Here is a 20,965-nt window from a genome sequence, read left to right on the forward strand (position 1 = left end):
CTAATAAAGTATGATCTAATAAAGTATCCAGATTCTACGTTGATGCAATCTTACAAAAAGTTGTATAAGATCAATTCAAAGAACAATCATTGTAATTATGATCGATATCATTTAAGGAAAATCGGGTTAAAAATTTATGCAAAATTGCAATTCACGGTGCAAAAAATAAAAGGATTAGCGAAATCATTAATGATAATTGACTAATTAACATTCAAATAACATTTATCGAGGAAAATATGTGGAAACAATGTTAACATAATGAGCCATTATAAAATAACAATTTATTCGTTTCGTTATTCGAATAATATGACTCTTGATTTTTGTTAATAAAGCATACATAATAAGCATAAAACAATGCGATTCAATTCCCTCTAATATGTTAATCTTACTAATTATGATAATTATTGATATTTCGCACATCAGTTAATATATTATGAATATTTCATTACAATTTTAATTAGAATCCTTTCAATACTTCAAATGGGAAAAATTTTAGAGAATAAAGAACGAATAAAGAAATTTTAGAGAAAAAAGAATTAAATTTTAATATTTCTCGAAAAAAATTTATTCTTCGATGTAACATCACGATCTTAAACATTGTATATAATAATTGTACTCAATTTAAAGATCGTAAAATATGTTTTATATATCACAATTACAAAGACTCGAGGAATACAAATTTTGATTCGCAATCTGACGTGAAATCGATGATAAAAGGAGAATACGAAAAGTTCTAAAACTCGAAATCAATTAGAACTCTTTCATTCTGATTCTTCTAAAAAATTTTGAGAATAAAATTATCGATTAGTCCGCTCTGTTAATTTCTGAGGATTTTTTAAGCCTCCGTTCGTTAATATGAATACAAAAGCGTGATTCCGCGAAATTTTCAATTATATTGCCGACAAGTAGCTTAATTATAGAATGTAACGATCGTTAGAGGAATTACACGGAGTAAAATCAGCGGTTCGAATGATCAACGGGCTTACGCAAATGGCGAAAGTAAGAGGAAAAACATCGCCTTGAATGGCTCGATCTTCGAGGTTAAATTATTTCCTCGAACGTTTCAATATTGTCGTGAATAGAAATGCATTTTAAGTTTGTGTTCATGTATTGAGAAAAATATTAAAATATTAAAATATGGTAGTATACGAAATATGTACACGATTTTAAGTAATTTTAACTGTGCCATCGAATGTATTTTTGAATTTTGTACAATTTAGATTTCCATTTATTTTGAAAGTAATACAAGTCCATTTTCCTTTGTATTGGGATTGTTTTATTTTTTATTGATCCTGATAACATCTGCTTATTCTTGATTTGTCTTTACGCGTTTAAAAAGCTATAAATAAATTTTTTTAGGAATTAATTATACTAATATCTTTTTCTGAAATATTATGGATCGTGGATATACATTAGTCTAGAGATGAATGATAATTCTATTTATTAATTGCAGTGTGTATAAATATAATATATAAATGAATACTTTATTAGATAAAAAAAAATTAATTAATGTCTGAATAATTATGTTTATTTTATTGATCAAAAGTGACCTTGTTTCTTAATCATAGGAAAAATAAGAACATTAAACATTTCTCATTCAATGTGACATAAATAATGAGGATAGGTAATTTTTTTTATCGCATTATTAAAATTATATTCATTAAAAATGAATATGTAAATTCTAATTATACTATTTTGTTTTATCCTCTTTCTTGCACAAAACTAATGATATTTAATAAATATTTAAATTATAAATCACTATTTTTCAATAAAAATTTCGATAACATTGAAAGAATAGAGAAACTCTTCCAGTTCTCTCGGATCTTATTCATCACTATTATTTCACTTTATTTCCTTATTTCCCATTTTTGTACTTAACAAACATCTACATAAAAGTAGTAGGAAGTAATTAATATTAATCACACACATGACTCACTGCAATATCCTTGATAAGTATTCTTTCTAGAATATTTCTATTTAATCATATATTCCATTTGAATATTTGAGATAATTACTAGTTCAATGTCGATCGTTGGACTTTTTTCTTTTTTTTTTCTTGCTACCTCTTAGATTTGTCAGAACGCGTAAAAACGAGTGAGAAGAGATACCATGGATCGTGTCCACATGGTTTCCACGTTTCCACGAGGTACGAGACTCAATGTCGCCTATATATTTTCAGTTTGCACACCGAATCGCGACGAAAAATCTCCATTTCTACGAACTAGTAGACCGTGTCTGGTATGAAATTAAAATTAACACAGCGTCGTAGTTAAGCATGCAAATGCATTTTTTTTTTTTCGTGCACGTGTTAAGAATCGGGGTGCATGATCATTTCATATTCACGCCGATGATAAACATTTTTTTTCTCTCTCTTCATTTTGCTTCTTTTTTTTTTTTTGTAGTTTTATATTCACAATTTATTTGGAATTCTTTATTATTTGGAAATTGAAAGCGACCAATCTTTTGTTAATTTCGACGTGTACAATATGTGTGTGTGTATGATGATTATACATGCAAATTATACCTCCTTCTTACGAATAAAGTGTAATTTTGAATTTTATCAGAGAGAATTTATGATCTACGCGAAGCAGGGGAATTTCGAAGTTTTCGCGGAAGGATAATAACCTTGAAACTACTTATAACTACTTTTATTATTTTAGAATTTATGCGTAAAAATTTACAATCGATATCAAGGATATGCCGAGTAAAATTTTAAACAAATGAAATAAATTTTTTGTTTGATTCGATCGAAATTGTGAATTATGCATTGTATGTACAATATTAATAATTATATTTCGAAGCGTGAAATATTTAATAAGAATTTAATTCAACGTTTATTTATTCTTATCTGAAATATGTATATATATTCAGTGTTTCGTGATTCGTTTTTATTTTTCTTCATTTGCGTTCATTTATCATTATTCAAAATATATAAGACGTATTTATGGATGGTAATATATACGCATCTACGTACGAACGTTCATTTATCTCTATTCAAAATATATTAAATGTCTGGCGAGTTATGAACGGTAATGTATACACATCCACGAATTTCAAAAGAATCCATTCGAAAATGCTCAACCCTTTTTTCGTCTCTTTCATTTTTCTTTTTTTTTTTTTTTTTAAATGGTGTTTCGAAAAATAAGAAAGAATTGTTCGAATCATTTTAAATGAAATCACAATCGAGTCATTTCCTTCCTCCTCCTTTCAAATTTAAATTTAATATTTAATTAGAAGAGAAATGAAAGAAATATAGAAAAAAAGTTGTTCAAATAATTAAAAATAATTGTAAAATTATAATCATAATTAGAAATTCATAATTTCAATAACAATTTCATTCACAACAATCTGTTAAAAAACTCACTGAACAGATTTCACAAATAGTCAACATTACTTTATCAATAAAATCTTATCAATCATCTGACAAATTCGAAACTATCTATTCAATCTTATCATCGATTTATATCAAATCAAAGGTATAAATTATTTTTCAAATCCAACATCATATTTCAAATACTCTAATAAACTTCCATATTTCCAAAATTTCCTTTTCTCAAAAAGAAAAATTACCATTTTCACCTTTTACTTTTTTTTTTAATCCGCGACTCAAGAGAACCATCGTATAATAAGAAACGCTATTTCCAACGTATCCATTATTATTCAAAAGCGGGCGAGGTCAGAGGCGAATTTGCATACAGCGGGCAGTGAAACAGGACGCTTTTCCACGTCCCGAAATTTCCTTTCCTTTTTCTCAAAACGAGCCACGTCCATCATTTCCAAAATCGGAGATATAATTTTTTACTTTTTTTCTTTTCTCTTTTTTCTTTTCTCTTTAATCCTCGAGAACGAATACGTCGCGAAAAGAAAAGCTATTTCCGTACGTATCCATTACGTATTCAAAAGGGCAGTGAACGTCGTCGATTTACCCTTATATCGCGCAACGAGGGGCCACTAGGAGGGATGGCGAGGGGAGGGGGGCGAGAACGGATCCTTGGCGGGACGCGATAAAAATGGAGAGCCTCGACTGAGACCGCTCACGCGGACGGAGACCGCGTAAAATGAGAAATGCATGAGAAAGGGGAGCCAACTTACCGTCGTGGGAGTCGTAGAGGTAGATGATTTTCTTCCATCCGTAATATCGCACTGTGTCGATGATAGCGCGATGATAATCCGGACGCATGCTTATGGCGAAATCCAGGAGACCGGAGGACGGTGTCAGAACCTGTAACACGCGTGTACATACGTGTACCTATCTAGAAGAATTGGGAAGAAGAGACGTTTCTGAAGAATTCTATCCAAAGAAATCGTGAGGAATTTGAAATGAAATCATTAAACTTAGGTATTATATTTATTGGAATCAATATTGAATAATAAGAGATAGTTTCTATTTTTATTCACACGTAATATGTTTTTATAAAACGCGTTTTTAAATTTTAAATTTTACTCGTACAATTTTCGAATTGGATAAGTTGATTTAATTATCGGAAAGGGATTGTTCCATACACATGAAAATATAAAAATTATTATAGTATGATCGTTTAAATTCTTTTTGGAGGGATGGAACAGAATTAAACGATCGAGAAATTATTAAATATAGTAATTATTAAATCCTTGATGATCTTCAAACTAATTTTCAAATGAAAAAAAGAAAAAGGAAAAGACTGTATACTATATTTTCCGCTTATTTTCGCACATAAAGAATCCTATTCAAAAAATTTACTCGTATCCAAGATTAGAGAATTAGCCAATTCCTATACTCCACTCCACGGTCGAAAAGTTTTCACGAACACGATTCCGAATCGAGAACAAAGCTTAAACGACAAAAAGAAATTTTTTTTCGACTCGCTTTCGCGCACACTAGAATCACTTTCCTGCCAGCTTACAAATACAAGATCACGTATACACGTTTTCGCTTTCAGATTTTATTCATCCGCGAACGAAACTCGAGAAGCGTTGAACGGTGTAGTTTCCTCTGAGGTGGAGGGCCAACCGACGAAAACCCGGCACGATAAATGTAATCGTAAATAATTACGACGCGCGGCGTGGCGTGAATGGCGGTCTGTTTGAAAGCTGCACCCGCAACGTGATATTGGACTGTTTCAAGAGTTTTCTTGTTGGCGAGGTAACCGGTTGATTTTGAGCGAATTACGTTTTTGTTCAGGGAATAGTGGGGTTTAATTTTTTTTTTTTTTTGATATTCACAAATAGCTACAAAAAGTTTTTTCTCATAAGTCTTCTAGCAGACGTATATATATTCAGTTGTCGTACGTAGAATAAAAATAATTAGTTAAGAAAAATGAGATAAATATATCGGATGTGTAAAATCAAAAATCACAGGTACAGGTTAAAATAAGTAATACGAAAATTAAGAATAAACAAATTGCATTTTTGACAGTACGAGGAGCGGGAAACAGAAAATTGGGAATAACGTTAAATTATTTAGAAGATTATTATAAAACAACGATCTAATTATTATAACAAGAGAATTCATAAATTTATAATGATAAAGCAGTTTCGAATCCAAGTCACGTGAATTCCGATCCAAGCCTATTGCCTCCATCAACAAAAGCTGGAAAGGAAGAGAAAAAGCAAAGGGAGAACAAAGAAAGGGATAACGGAAAGGAACAGTCATCGCGTTTCACAAGATGTTAAGGGAAAATAGCACAATAACATGGAGGGATCGGTGGAAATTGAAAAAGATCTCCTCTTATAAATAGCAGTTCTTTCTCCTGCGAGCCGTAATTGACTAGCCACATGGGGGGGTAACAGAGAAAAGTAGAAAGGAGAGGATTGAAAGACAGAAAAAAAGGAGACAGAGAGAGAGAGAGAAGAGTAGAAAAGGCAGAAAAAGAGAGAAAAAGAAAGGAGAACGAGAGAGGTTTCGAATTAGCATTACCACCCGATTAGCATTTAAACAACATGAACGTTCGTTACACGATTGCGTGCTCGTACAACATGTCGAAACAGATAAAAACTCACACTTACGCTCCAGATATACGGGGCCGCCATTCATCCAATATGGACGTGCTATACACGTTTCGCAAGTGGCGCCACCCGACAAATGCGCCACCCGATGCGACGAATAAATTTTCGCCCTATCCGATTCATTTCGAGGGTCAAATTGTAATATGTTCGTGCACACCCTATATACATATTTATTTATGAGCAGGAGGATATAAATGATCCTGGAAAGGGAAGAGTGGATGATAATTATCTACAAACAAACAAACGAATGAAATTTTTATTTTCGATCTCGATTTAATCGATAATCATCACGATCATATTTCTCTCGATTTCGATTTTCTCTTGCGTAAGTGTGAGATTTATGTATGCGTGAAAAAAAAAAGAATGAAAAAAAAAACGAAAGCAAAACTTGTGAATGATTAATGATATATATATATATATATGAGATAAATACCGTAAACTCTGGCCTGTTGGAAGTAAATGTACACGAGTGTGGTAGTTAAGAAGGTGTTTACGAGTCAGAATGATTTATTGGTAATACGTTTGTACATACATTTATGGATGAACCGTAGCTATATAAATAATACAGAGAGAATACGGTACTCTGGTAATTGTCGATAAATACATGTCGACCGTAAAGATGAATCTTTATCAATCTCGACTCTTGTCTCTCTTGAGCGTGTGTGTTCGTAGCGCAAACAAATTTTGATTCGAGATGAAAAAGAAAAATATTTAACGGAGAAGAGGGAACAATGAAAGTAAAACTGGCGAGGTATGACTAATGAGATAGGTATGAGGATAAACTTTGAAGAATTTCTACGAATCTGACCTACTGGAAGTGAACGTAAGTATGGTAGTTAAGGAAGAGTTTACGAGTAAAGTTGGAATGCAAGGAGATGAAGTTTTTTTGTTGGGTAATTAAGTTGGAGGATAAGTTGAATTAAAATTCTTGGGATTTTTGATACTTTGAAATTATACCTTTTCCCCCTCCTCTCCTTTGGCATTTCTTCAGTTAACTTAAACGTTAAACGGTATTTATCATGTTTTTATATCTTTAATGATACAATTTACCATCTCTGTTCTTTATTTTTGTTCGAGTTATATTAGTTGATCGAAAGTAAATAGTGTTCATGTGGCGTTTGTTTATATACACGTATCGTATAAGAAAATTAAATCAAAGAAATAATCAATTAATTTCTTCGCATTTTCCATCGATAATCGAATCACACGTTCTAAGAAACAACTCTTTCATCCAAGCTTCGAAAAGATGATAAAAATAAGCATATCGAAGGCCGATAAGTGAAAATAAGCGGATATGTAGGGGGTTGGTGGATAAGAATAAATATCGGCGGCTATATTATAAGTTTTTATTTACGGAGTAGGGGAGGGGGGAGGAGAAAAAAATGTGCTATTTACCTTCTCGGGAAACCAGGGCGTCACGAATGGCATTTGAAACGTGTTGCTGTAAGAATGAAGGGTGTCGAACGAATCCGGGCTGACGGCGCCCAGCATGGAGAACACCCCTCTGCTGAATTGACTGCAAACTGCAACAAATAATCAAGTTGTTAAATTTTTCGAAAATTTAACAAAAATAATTATAATAGGAAGAAATTCGAATTCGTTTGAAATTCGTTCACACGAGCTTATTAAAATCTGTGACAATGAAATCGTGCGTCATTTCAGGAAAAAATGTAATTAATATTGTTTTATTAAACGTATTTAAAATCTTGAATAAGCAGAAATTTATTGGAAAATAATAAAATTAATAAGAATTGATTTAAATTGATTTATTCGAATATCCAAATTATCGTGGATATTAGAACAATGTACAAATGATCCTTAAGAATTAAAAAAAAAAACAGAAATATCTTAATATACATTGAAAAATTTTAACTAAAGAATTCGATACCTATCTAGTAGATAATACGTACAATTTTACTTAACGAGACAAAGAATCATTAATAAAAATAATTAATAAAAATAATTAATTTAAATAATTTCAATACATCTTAAAAAATAAACAACATAAAATTAAAAAAAGAATAATAAAATATTCCAATATATAAAAAAATAAAAAAAAGAAAAAAAACGTTTCAACTAAGAAAAACAGTCTGGACGATATAAAATTTTATCAACGAAATAAAAGTTTATGAAGTATATCGCAATCGTAATAAAAAAAAAGAGAGAGAGAGAGAAAGAGTCAAGAACGTTTTAACGACAAAAAATTACAAGAATCACGTGACACTGCAACATTTGTCCTCAACTAACATGGAAAAATGATCGCCATCAACGCGAGGCGCGTTCTCTGAGACCTTTATCGAGTAAACGAAGCGAATTTTCGCGAGAATCATGCGAGAAAATTCAACAAATCGCGTTGGCATTTCACGCGTAATTTCATTCGCAGCCATGTTGGCCTCCACAGTCGCAGGACGCGTAATATCTATTCAAAAGTGTCAAAGCATAGTCAGAAGTCCAATAACTCTGTTTTTCATTATTGGGTCGCGGACAAAGGGAAGGGAATTCCATCGTGATTTTTTTCTTTTTCTCGCGCGTAATGCGCGAGAGCTCGTGTCGAGACACGCGGATACCGACGCATTAGCATTGAAATTTTGTTCCATCAATGTTGATAAAAAAAAAAGAAAAATATTTCACGTTGCGAAGATGAAATTTTAATATTTCATTTTTGTAATTTATAATTCTTTTAATTTCCACTCTTTCGATCGAGATAATGTTTCGTACGTGGAAACTATTTGCCAAAATGTTTTAAATGATAAATATTGATAAAAACGTATTATTGATATTGTATAAATTTTATTCTAATTAAATACGAAGAGAAACGAAGAAAATTAAACGAGAAACAACAATTATTTTGTTATTTAAAGTAAAAAAATAATTTTGCAGACATCGAATTTCTTCATGATATTACATTTTACTAATATCAAGAAAAATTCCATAATTCTTATAAACAGAGAATTTAAATGTACAGTATATTTAATATCGATATTCCAAAATTTATAGTAATAATTATTAATCCCCTTTTCCGTAAACCACTCCAAGAAAACTTCTCAACTACTTCCTCTTCCTCCAAAATTTTCACCAATTTTCTTTTCTCGTGTCTTCGCCTAAAAGGAGCCAACTCCAACCAGCAAAACGTGTCCAGAATTCATCCTCTCCTCCCAAGGAGGCAGTGTTTTTCGAAAAGAGCCCGTATACATGTGCAAAGTCGATAATAGGTCGGGGTTGATCATGCATCCCTCCCGCGTACTAGACGCAACGGTGGCTGCATGCAACACACGGCATCGCATATCGATTAGAAGGTCTCCGTGACGAACGATTCTCTCCTCCTCTCGACAGTTTTGCGAGAGCAGGTGCACAGCTAATAAACGCGAACTCCGCCAAGTCGCATAATATGGATCGGTTAACCGATGGAGCAAAGTGGCGGCGAAATGGAAGAGAAGAACAATCCTGTCTAAGAGGACGGTGAGAAGAAGTTTTAACAAAAGTTTTAAGTTACTTTTATATATATATATATGGAATTTTTTCGTTAATACGGAGAATTTTAATAATTAGATTTAATAATAGGATTGTTTTTTTTTTTTTATTTTTTAAACTTTAGTTTTGATCTTTTACAGTCTTCACTTCTTAATCAATAATAATTTACATCGTGGTACATTTGCAAAATTATTTAACGTTGATTTAACAAAACTTTCCAACTGTTGAAAATAAAAATAAATCCTAACACTTTATTAATTGTTAATTACAAAAATAAATTTTCTTACTCAAATAATACGAATTATCTAGAATTTTATTTCCCAAAAACAATTTGTTACAAGATTTTTACTTCTGCAATTAAAAATATATAACATTTTAAACATTACACAACTTCGACATTCCTCCCTCTCCTCTTGTATAAAAGAATAATATTCCACCAACATTTCAAACAACGCGCTCGATTCGAAATCAAAATCCGTATTCTTTTATTTGCATCATTTGCACATTTGGATCGATCGAGCCAACTTACCACGGTGGTAAACAAGCGACGAAAACGGGGCAAACAGATCAGCGACGGCATTCACCGATGGGTGGCGAGGGGTGGCGAGGTGATTCGTCGCGAGATAAATAAGATCGTAAATAAAGGGGGCGCGCGGAACCGCGGCGGGAATCTTGATGGTTGGGGGAGGGGGAGGGACCCGTCGCGGAATTAATAATGATGAAAGAGCGAAGGGACAGAGCGGAGCGTGCCGTGTATACGTCACGATGCCCCATTATGCTTATGAATATAAATGCACCCTTGGGGGTGGTCGCAATAAATGCCGGCCACAGCGGATCCCTGAATTCTGGCCTAGCCCCTGCTATACACGCGGCGCGCTGCCCGTGGAACAACGAAAATAAAAAGGCCGGTCGCCGCGCCGCCGGCCAGTTTTTCTTCCTTTCCCCTCCCCTCCTCCTCTGTACGTCCGTGATAGCTTCCAACCAGTCTCTCTCTCTCTCTCTCTCTCTCTCTCTCTCTCTTCTTTTTTTTTTCTTCTTTGCTTCTCGCGGGGCCGCGACCACGAATGGCACCGCGCACCGGGCCGGCATAAAAGAATAATTAAAATAAAGTAGGCTCCGCGCAATTCTGCCGAAATTGCGGGCTCGGCTACGTAGTAACGATAACAACGAGATGGTTAATAAGGGAGCGGGCGCGATTCCAACTCCCTCTAATTACCGAAGGAAAGTATTTTATTGGAAAGTGGAAAATTGTTGTTCTTTTTTTTTTTTTGAATTTTGATCGATGGAGAGGAATAATTTTCTTCTCTACTTTTTAAATTTTTTCTTTATAAATATGATATCGATAAGGGAAAACACGATTTGATTCCAATAAATCGGAAGGAGGGAATATCGTTAGATACATGGAAAGTTATTTTATGTTGTTGTAAGATTCGTGTGGTCATAGAATGTAGGAGTGATTTTACGGCTAATTGCAGGAATTGGAAGAAACGTATTATTAGTTGCAACGCTTTCTTCTTTCTCTTTTTCTGTGAATTTGGATTTTATTCGACGCGAGGAATAATTTTCTTCTAGCCCTTGTTGCTTCCTCCCTTGGCTTTTCTTCTGTTCTTAGTTCCTTTCTTTTTCGTTCTTTCTCTTTGTCGAGTCACGTGGAATGGAATTTCTTTCATTAAGCTTTTCTATGGAATTCGCATAACGTTGCGGGAAACGAGCTATCGGAATTTTGGGATTTATACGGCGTCCCACTTCCTGAACCTGAAATCATGAATAATGCAGAAGCGAAAACGGGTTTCTCGTGAGCGGTAATTGGAGCCAAGCGGGTTTCTTCTTTGGAAACATTGGTCACTGAACTTTCACGCTCATTCCGATCGATCCGCATTTTTTCGCTTTTTGATATTCCGAAGTTTTCCTGGGAACGTTAAACTCTCCAAAAGTTGGTATTGCAATATAAATTGCCATCCTAGACTTTTCCAAAGTCTTTCTTTTCTCTTTATATTAATAAAAATTCCATCTTAAACTTTATATTATTATATTTATCTTACGTAAATCCATATAACGTGTATATAAATACAAGTATGTTACAACACATTAAAAATTGAAGATGTAGAAATAATTATCATATTATATTTACAAAGAGAATATGAAAAAAGTAAATACTTTACCTATAAACAAGTCACGTTATTAAGTATTATTATATTGAACGAATAACTCGACATTTGAATATTCAATTTTTTAATAAATTAATAAATTAATAAATAAAGGAAAAATAAAGAATCAAATTATGGTGTTTTGCCCTTCTCTTTCTTGCTTCTCTCTCTTCTTCTCTCCACCGTGGCCCAGCTTTTCATCCAGAGTGTTCGCGTTCTGGCAAAGCTCCAAACGTTTGAATTGTTGCTCCACTCGGTATCATATCGTCCTCCGTAACCTCTCCTTTTCGCCTTCCTCCCCCGCTTCGAAAACTTTTCTGCTTCCGTTTTATCGAGTGTCAGGCCCCGCCGTTTGCCGCGGGTGTATCGATCACGTTCCACGATTTCGCACCGACTGTTCCGCCGAATTGTCGAAACGTTTACGAGTATTTAGCTCGATTCGATTTCGTTCGACGCTTACGCTGCTTTCGTTCCCCGTGTTATTGATTGACGCGTGAAATTCGGGAGGAAAATGCAAAGGATAAAAATAGAGAGATCATCGACGATGATCGAAATTTTATCAAAATGAAGATTATTTTTAATCAAGATTATAGAATCTTTGAGATATTGATATAGACACAATAAATATATGTACATTTCATACATAATATACAATAAATTTTATTCTATCTACAGAAAGGGATGTAAGAAGAAAATTTCAAATTTTCTGACGAGCTCGCTTACTAAAACTTTCGTCTTATCGAATCAATTTCAATTTATCATTCCTTCTAGTAGAAAAATACGTTTCAATGTAATTTGCAAATTCATTCCGAAATTGGGAAACGAAAGTTTCAATTCTTAAATAAAAATAAATTATTACACACTTATTCGCAAATTAACAATTTTGTAAAATACAATTACGCTGTTGTTTAAATTGGACGCGAGTCTTCCATTGATAAACAACATCGATTATACGGCCTATAATCGCGAAGAACACCTGTTTCTCCCTTCGAGATACATGTACCAAAGTTGCGACGAGTATGCAGAAGGGGTATCTCGCGATAAAATAGGCAGCAGATGGCCACGGTATTATCGACTTGGCGTATTGGTACGAGCAAGATGACGTCTATTATTATATAGATTACGGTTTCCACCCTTGGACAGACTAATGACACGAAGTTTCCATCCATGTGCGCATAGGCGCTGTTGCATATGACACTCTCACCCACCGCTCTCAACCGCACGATGCCCCGTGTAACGTACCCCTTTTAACGAACGTTTTGACGTCGACAAATGAGAATATTCACATCTGAAGAAATCTTTGCGCGACGATATTCTAATTTATGGACGTACGGTTAATTATAATATAGTTGTTATGATAAATAATTAAAAGTGGCAAACGAAAAAAATAAAATGCTGTGCGCCATAGGTATAATTATTATAAAAGTATTATAAAATTCTTTTTAAATTTAATCTAGAGCAAAAGAACAATTTAATGTAAATTGTTAATCGAGTTTCATACTAATTTTCGTAGATTTGAATCATATATTATAGACAATAGTTTATAGGAATTTTAGTATAGATTGCCATTCAATTTTATTATTTATTATTATTTTTTATAATTTTTTTTTATTTATTATAATTTTATTTTTATTTATTATTATTATATTAATATTATTATTATTATAATTTTATTATTACTTAGTGCTTCATGCGTAATAAATTGATGCATTTATTTCTGTACATTTGTTTAATCATATCAAGTTATACACGTTTTCCATACGATGTAACATACCATTGATTCTTTCTTCTTCGCATTAAACGTATCTAATCCTAAATTCGAAATCTTATTTTCGAATTCAGAGCAGTCAACTTCAATTTCACGGGCAAAAACTCGAATTTGCATAGAGCTCATTCCTCGATTCAATTACCACGTGTCATACGAAGTGTACTTTAATTAATCATTTCAAGTTCGTTCCCTTTATTCCCGGGAAAAAGAGTCGGCGCCATAACTCACACGCGCCCTCTGCTCGGATTCGCCGAGAAATTCTTCTCGAAGACTCGAATATTGCTCGAATTATTTTTCACTCGAAAAAGTTTCGAAGCTCTACGGAATTGTAACCGAACCAGCGCGAGATCTCGAGTGGGGCAGAAACGAAGAAAGTCAGACGGATTTCCCTCGTCGGAACTACTCGACGACACACAGAGCCACAAAAAGAGGAAAAGCCACTCGACGTTAGCTATGCTAACGAGCTCGATCACGCAGATGGAACTGGGTTAATGAAACGTTACAAGTTAGAGTTATTATTATACTCTATTCCGATGAAATCGAATGAATCTGATTTCCTTATATAATTTGTAAAACTGAGAAACGCGTGGAATCAAATTAAAAAGAAAGCGAACGAGTTTAAATTGGAATGAAATTTGAAGAGAGAAAGAGAGAGAGAGTAAATGAAAATTATCAGAGATTTCTTGATTTCTTTTTGAAAGAATATTTATTTAATTAAATAATGATATTATTAATCGAATGTTCTTTAAAATTAAAGAATACACAATAATATTAATCATAATTTACGTGTAATATCTCGTCAACAAAAATTAATTCCAGATTTATACAATAATGAAATCGACACTTGTTTTCTTTTTTCCTCCAAGATATTTGCAATTTCCATAATCAATCGAATATACGACCCCCAAAGGAGAATTTTATCCTAAAAGACGTCGCGTCCTCAACTCTCGAATAATTATACTCTCTCCAACGTTGGCCTGCAACGTTTCCATCCTAAGACGCATCCTCAAGATCGTAATTCAACGATCACAAGTATAGACGCGTATATCTGGAATTGTCCCCTCGTATTATATTTAGCAACTAGACAACAAGTAATTCCAACTACGGTTCACGGGCCATTTAAGTTGCTAACTCGTCCTATCACGCGTGTTCCTACTTGTCCTTTAACAGCCGCCTCCTACGTGCCTCCTATCCGTGCACCCCACATCCATGTACACGGATGTACAGACACCTGTACACGTGGCGGCCCTTATCAGAATTATCAGGCCCCTGTTTCCTGGGATCCGTTCCTCGAACCGCGAACTTGCGGCGCACAATGGAGAAAGTTTCCCCGATTTGCCGATTATCTGGAGCACAGTTACTGGAGCAACGGTGCCGGCCTCGAGATTTCTAGAATTCGCCTCGTGTGTATTCGTAGGGGGGAGGCCAAAGTGAATGTCGGCGTGATCGCGCATCCGTGTTACGTTTTCAAAATTCGGAGAAAATGGCGCGGTTGCGGAAGGCGTACCCTGTGGCTTCCGGCCGCTTGGGGGGGAGGAAAGGGGGCGGCGAGATTTTGAAAAGGAGGGAGCAGTTTGGAGAGAGAATAATATTAACGTCGAAGAGGTTATTAATATTTTTCTAGGATTATTGTTGTATAAATGGTTAAATAGGGTTGGAAAATTAAGTAAAATTAAATGGTTGATGGTATTTTGAAACGGAATTGCTGTTGAAGTAGTGAGGATGAATGGTAGGGAAGTTCTTTGAGAAGAAAGATTGAGTTAGGAAAGGAGGTTAAACGCGTTATCGTATGATGATATGATAAAAATTATATTGTTGAAGAGGTTGGAAAATTAATGTGGTATTTTGAAATGAAATATTGAATTTGTTGTTGAATGGTAATGGAAGAAGATGGATAACGTTGGAGCGTTTTAATTTTTTGAAGATTGAATGGAAAGGAAGTTAAACGTGTTATTGTATAATGATATGATAAAAATTATATTGTTGAAGGGATTGGAAAATTCATTTGAACATTTGATGGTACTTTGAATTGAATTGTACTGTTATTGAATGATAATGGTGGATAATAACAACTATTGGGTTGTTGTTGTATAACAATAGAAACTAAAATTTATTATAGATATTGGTACATTAATTTGATGTAGTATTTTGAAATTCTGTTATGAAGTTATTTTGACGATATTTATATATTTATATACTGTGAATAATAATAATAATATAATAGTAGAGGTTGTTTAATATAATCATCGATTCACACAATACAGAAAATATTTTAAATATATTTGTCTACATTTTTGAATAAAAAAATAGTATAAAATATTGGAAATTAATGTGTTTGATATAAATTTTGAATTACATCAGGAAATTACTTATATTTTACTGTTCTGTCTGGATTTATTTGACCCAAAAACAAATTTTATTTGGCTGCAATTCTGTCATTTACAAATGAATATTTTGATTATTATGTCTTTTTTCTTTTGCAATTAAAATTGTTCCAGCTGTTATGAATCGATATGATATAATTAATATTTTTATTTAAAATAATTTAAATATTTCTAAAAAGCATTATAGATTTTTTTATTCTACCTTTTTTGGTTTTTATATAAAAACAAATTTTGCCAATGATATTATACAACATAATTCTATAGTAATAACAAATAGAACTGCAGATTTAAAATAATTATCTGAAATTTAATCTTAAAAATTAACTTTATCCGTTTAACAAAACGTTCCCTGAGCGTTTCAAAATTCCCATTCTTCCTGTATCCATAAACAAACTGAAAAAAAGAAACTACCAAATTCCTAACTCATGCAACATTCTCTTAATATCGTGACGCAGAGCAAACTCTTGCCATTTTCGAGAATCCCTTTCCCTGATTTTAACTTAATCGGTCAAATCAAGAAAAACATGGCGCTGCCAACTTCTTTGGCAAACACCAGATTAAACCGAATTGTCTCGCGATATTCATCTTGAGTCGGATATTATCGGAGGGAAAAAAAAAGAGAAAAAAAGAAAGAAAAAAAGGAAAAAAAAAGAAAAAAAAGAAAAAGAAAAAAGTCAAGAGACCAAGCTCACGGCCTCATTTCCTGCGCAAGCGTCGCGTACCCCAGATTTTTCATTTCGAGGGGGGGGAAGGGTTGGAAGTCGGCGCAGGAAACGGCCATTATTCTTTCTCCTGCTGTATGTGGCGCGGAAGACGCGTAATAACGCCATGGAATTTCTCAAGGACCGTCCAGTCTCCCCGGCGGACCCACCAACGTCCTCCTTTTTCTTTTCTTCGCCTCCACCTTTTCTTTCTTTCCTTCTTTCTTTTCTTCTTTTTTTTCTTAATTTTTTTTTTTTTCAGTCGCCCCTCTCTTTTGAGACTTTCCACGACGTGTGAGTTTTTCACTTTTTCTTCTCCATCTTGGTCGCTTGACCGACCGTGTTGGGACGCGGATGGAATCGTACTGTTCCAAGATTCAGAGAAACTTTTTTTTTTTTGGAAAGAGGTAGATAAATTTAGTTTTTAGAGATCTTTAGAGAAAGTTTTTTGATTTCTCGATCTCTGGTAAAAGGAAATTAAATAATAGTTGAAAAGATTTTTAAAAAATTATCCAATGTTAAAATTGATGAAGCAGATATAATAAACATTCTATTTTGTTAAATTGTTTATTATATCACAATCAAAGAAATCTATAAAGTACGTAGTATGAAATGAAACATGACATATGTGAGATTTTAAATTTGAATAATATTCCTTAATCTACATTCTTCACTTGTTTCAATTGCTTCAATTTATTCGCAATGTATTATGCAAAACGATATACATAATTTTACAAAATTATTTTATTCATATCCTTCGTATTCTATTTGCGAAACAGATAATTAATAAAAATTTGCATAAATTAATCAAACGGTATCGTTTCATGATAAAACGGGAAAATTACATTTATAAATTTTGTGGATTATAATGGATTATAATTTATAATTTTTTGTACATCGATACGATATTTAAAACAGCTTAAAGGGCAATGCTTCACATTGATTTTTGAGATTAAAATCGCTTAATTTCAAACTTGTGCACAGGTAAATTTAAAATATTTGGGTATATGAAATTTGAAGTAAAATATTTACAAATTGAATAATTTAAACTGATTAAAATATCACGATTATCAAAATATAAATAGACCGTCATTTATTAATCATAAAATGATCATATTTGGCGTATTTACGAAATATATTTTCAAATAATAACGAAACTTTCGCTAACAAGATGAACGATTCAATACCCTGCAATAGCAAGAGAAGAGTGGTTCCATTTTTAAACGATTTGATTTATTACGCGTAATGAACCTAAAAAAAAAAAAAAAAAATATTGTATATCATCGAAACAAATTGTTTCACAGATTGGATAAAAAATGAGCAGATTTATTGCAGATTCTCCCATTCATTATTTCGTGCAACACATTGATCTGCAAATTAATATTATTTTTTATAAAAAGTATCGATATATTTTTCTCGTAGAGGCAATAATGAATCAATAATAAAATAACAATTCGATAGTAACAATTTAATTCTTCTTTTTATTCTTTCTTTACATTTCGATGCAAATCAAAAATTGAAACAAAGATTTATCGATCTTAATTTACATTATAAAAATACCTTCTCTAATCCAAATTATTAATTAAATCTTAACAAAAAGATATAAATCATGCGGATCGATCGTCCAACTTTCGAACATTACAAACATATGGCACAATTCCCCCGACTGAAACGCTTTCGTTATACATCTTCTTTTAACTCAGTTAAATCGGAGCAACGATAATTTTGCAAAAAGCTTCCCCAATTTCCCTAAAGTTCCTGAATCTAAAAATGGAAACACGCTCGCTGCGCGAGATCCTCGATTGAACTTCATCCAGGAACAATAACGCGTGTGCAATTTCGAGAAGAGGGAGAGGGAGGAGGAGAGGGGAGGAACAAGCACGAGATTGCTCGCCTTAACGTTCTCCCCTCGCTTCCTTTTGACTTCCACCTCGTGTTTTCCCGCGAGATAGACGCGCCGCGAGATTTCCTTTATTTTCTTTCCTTCTTCTTCTTCTTCTTCTCCTTCTTTGCCACGCTCTATCTGCACTTTGATCGGAAAAGTTAGCAAACAGAGGAGGGAGGGAAAAAAAAAGGAGGAGGAGGAGGAGGAGAAGTTTCGCCCCGTTGTCTCGTATCGCGATCATTTTTAACAAACCGCGAAACCATCGAGAGTGGAATAGGCAAAACGAAGAGAGAGAGAGAGAGAGAGAGAGAGAGAGAGAGAGAGAGAAGAAAGGTGTTCGATCGCGGGACGGAAGGCGGCAATAGGGGAGGAAAGGAGAGAGACGGAGAGAGGCGAAGATCCTCCAGTTTTCCCGACTTGTTTCATGGAAGATCACCGACACGATAAGAAACTGGCTGCGCCTGACAGGTTTCCGATGGCAAAACGACGAGACCAAGATGTTGAGCACCTGGCTCGCGCCAAGATGTGTTCTCGAACGAACCACCTTGGGTCGAGAACCGATGAGAATGAGAGAGAGAGAGAGAGAGAGAGAGAGAGAGAGAGAGAGAGAGAGAGACTTGAAGGATCGAGGATCGTTGCCTGTTTCGAGTCGTGTCCGTTAGAAAAGAATTATTTTTCCTTTCTCTTTTCTTGCAGATTAAATTGAAGTATTGGGAAATTTTTAGACTTGATTGAGATTGTAATAATTTTGAAATTGTAATTTTGAATAGATCGTTAGGCATAGAAATAGAATACTTTGAAATTTATATATCTTTGACTCGTTCGAGAATATATTTCATGGGATATCTTTTTTTCTTTCGTATGGGAAATGAAATTGGGATATTCGGACACGAGATGTTTTACGAATTTTTGTTAAAATTTATCATTAATCAAATTTGATATTCTTATTCTTATTAATCATTTAGCAGTATCGAGGAATTTTGAAATTATATTTTATTATTTTTTTTTTATTATTCTTTCATTTGAGAATTAATTATATTTAATTCATTTCAAATTAAGTTAACTTAATTATTTGCAATTGAACGGTTTATTTATGATATTTTGCTAATTGATTTTGAAGAAAGGGATTGTTTTTTTAATATACTCTAGAGAAGAAATGAAAGAAATGATATTGTTGTAAATTTAAAACAAAAATTTTTATTTGAATAATTCTAGAAAAAATCATTTAATAAACGTAATAATTGTGAAAATAGTATCAACATTTCCTCGATCGATTCCAGATAATTGTTTTTCATAAAAATTTCAATTTACTCCTCTTTTTTATTACATTTTACGAATTATTACTTTTTATGAATTTTTCATTTAATATATATATATATATATATATATATATATATAGTCAAATTGCAAAGTCAATACAAGTTTTCCATTTAACGCGTAAATGGATATAATTTTTTCATGATTGTAAAACCTTGTCGCAGCTAGGTTATGTTGTGTATATATCTAACTTTACATTGACAATATTTCACTTATCATTATTGTTGTTGACATCGAAACAACATTGTTTTTACAGATCTTTTTCAATCGTCATGATTCATGTTTCAATCGTTCAAATCTTTTCTTTGTTTTACATTTGCATAGCCCTTTTTAAATATTTTATTTATCTTTTTTTTTTCCACTGGGAAATATTTTCAAAAATTATTTTCGAACGTCACATAAATTTCTCTGGATGTAATTTTTCTTTTTTTTTTTTTTTCTCCGAAATCGGGACTGGAAAAGTGTCCACGCGTGTATAAAAATTTGTAACAAAATAAATATAACGAAACCACTACTTTTTGTTTATATATATATATATATCATATTTATATCGATTGAGGTATTTCATCCTTTCCTAAATCACGTGTAATGTATAATTGAAAAAAACAAGTTTGGTAAAAATAATCAAACGAACAATTCAAACTTCTCGAGGTAAATAATCAACATTTTTCAACTGGGTAAAAATTTCATTAAAAAAAAAGTAAAGTAAAGACTTTTAATGAAATCATTCGAACTTCATTTCGAAGAAAAAAAATATCTGTGCTCTGAACCAAATATCCATTTCAAAGGAAAAGTAATTTATCGATATTTATTTCGCTTGTAAAGCCGTGTCTGATTAAAATTTTAAATATTTTTTTATATTTTTTTATTCTCCAACTCTGTTACATGTTATAAATTAATTCTCAGTGTAATTGAGCTTACAAATATTTTTCCTTTTTCCTCCTTTCATTTCCTTTAATTAATATATATATATATATATATATAATTTACGTATTTTAATGTTTTTTTTTCATAGAGATTCATGGTGATGATCATTGACATATTTTACAATTTTTTACATAAATCAAGTTAACGTGCAAACGAACGACAAAACTTTTCGTTATCGTGTAATCGAAATCGAATCATTTTATAATTAATAATACACAGAGTTAATTTTATTACTGTTTTAATATTTTTTATTTTCGAATTTTTCTTTCTCAACGCAAACTGTATTCTTGAAAACTTGAGGCGACAAAGAGCAATTTTTGATTATTATATCTTATAATTAATTTTAATTTTTGCCAGTAGATAATTAAATTTAGAAAGAT

At 32.7% G+C, this 20,965-nt stretch overlaps 1 protein-coding gene across 1 annotated transcript in view; it reads right to left on the minus strand.

Moving 5' to 3' along the window:
• The window catches only part of LOC122716681 (glutamate receptor 1), a 277,322-nt gene that overhangs the window by 81,050 nt on the left and 175,307 nt on the right, over window positions 1-20,965 (minus strand). The window contains 2 exon segments of the mRNA XM_043939999.1: window positions 4,093-4,222; window positions 7,381-7,508. Coding sequence (XP_043795934.1) covers window positions 4,093-4,222; window positions 7,381-7,508 — 258 coding nt within the window.

Source organism: Apis laboriosa, unplaced genomic scaffold (genome assembly GCF_014066325.1).
Source record: "Apis laboriosa isolate Shangri-la unplaced genomic scaffold, ASM1406632v1 scaffold47_cov149, whole genome shotgun sequence".
Classification (NCBI taxonomy): Eukaryota; Metazoa; Arthropoda; class Insecta; order Hymenoptera; family Apidae; genus Apis; species Apis laboriosa.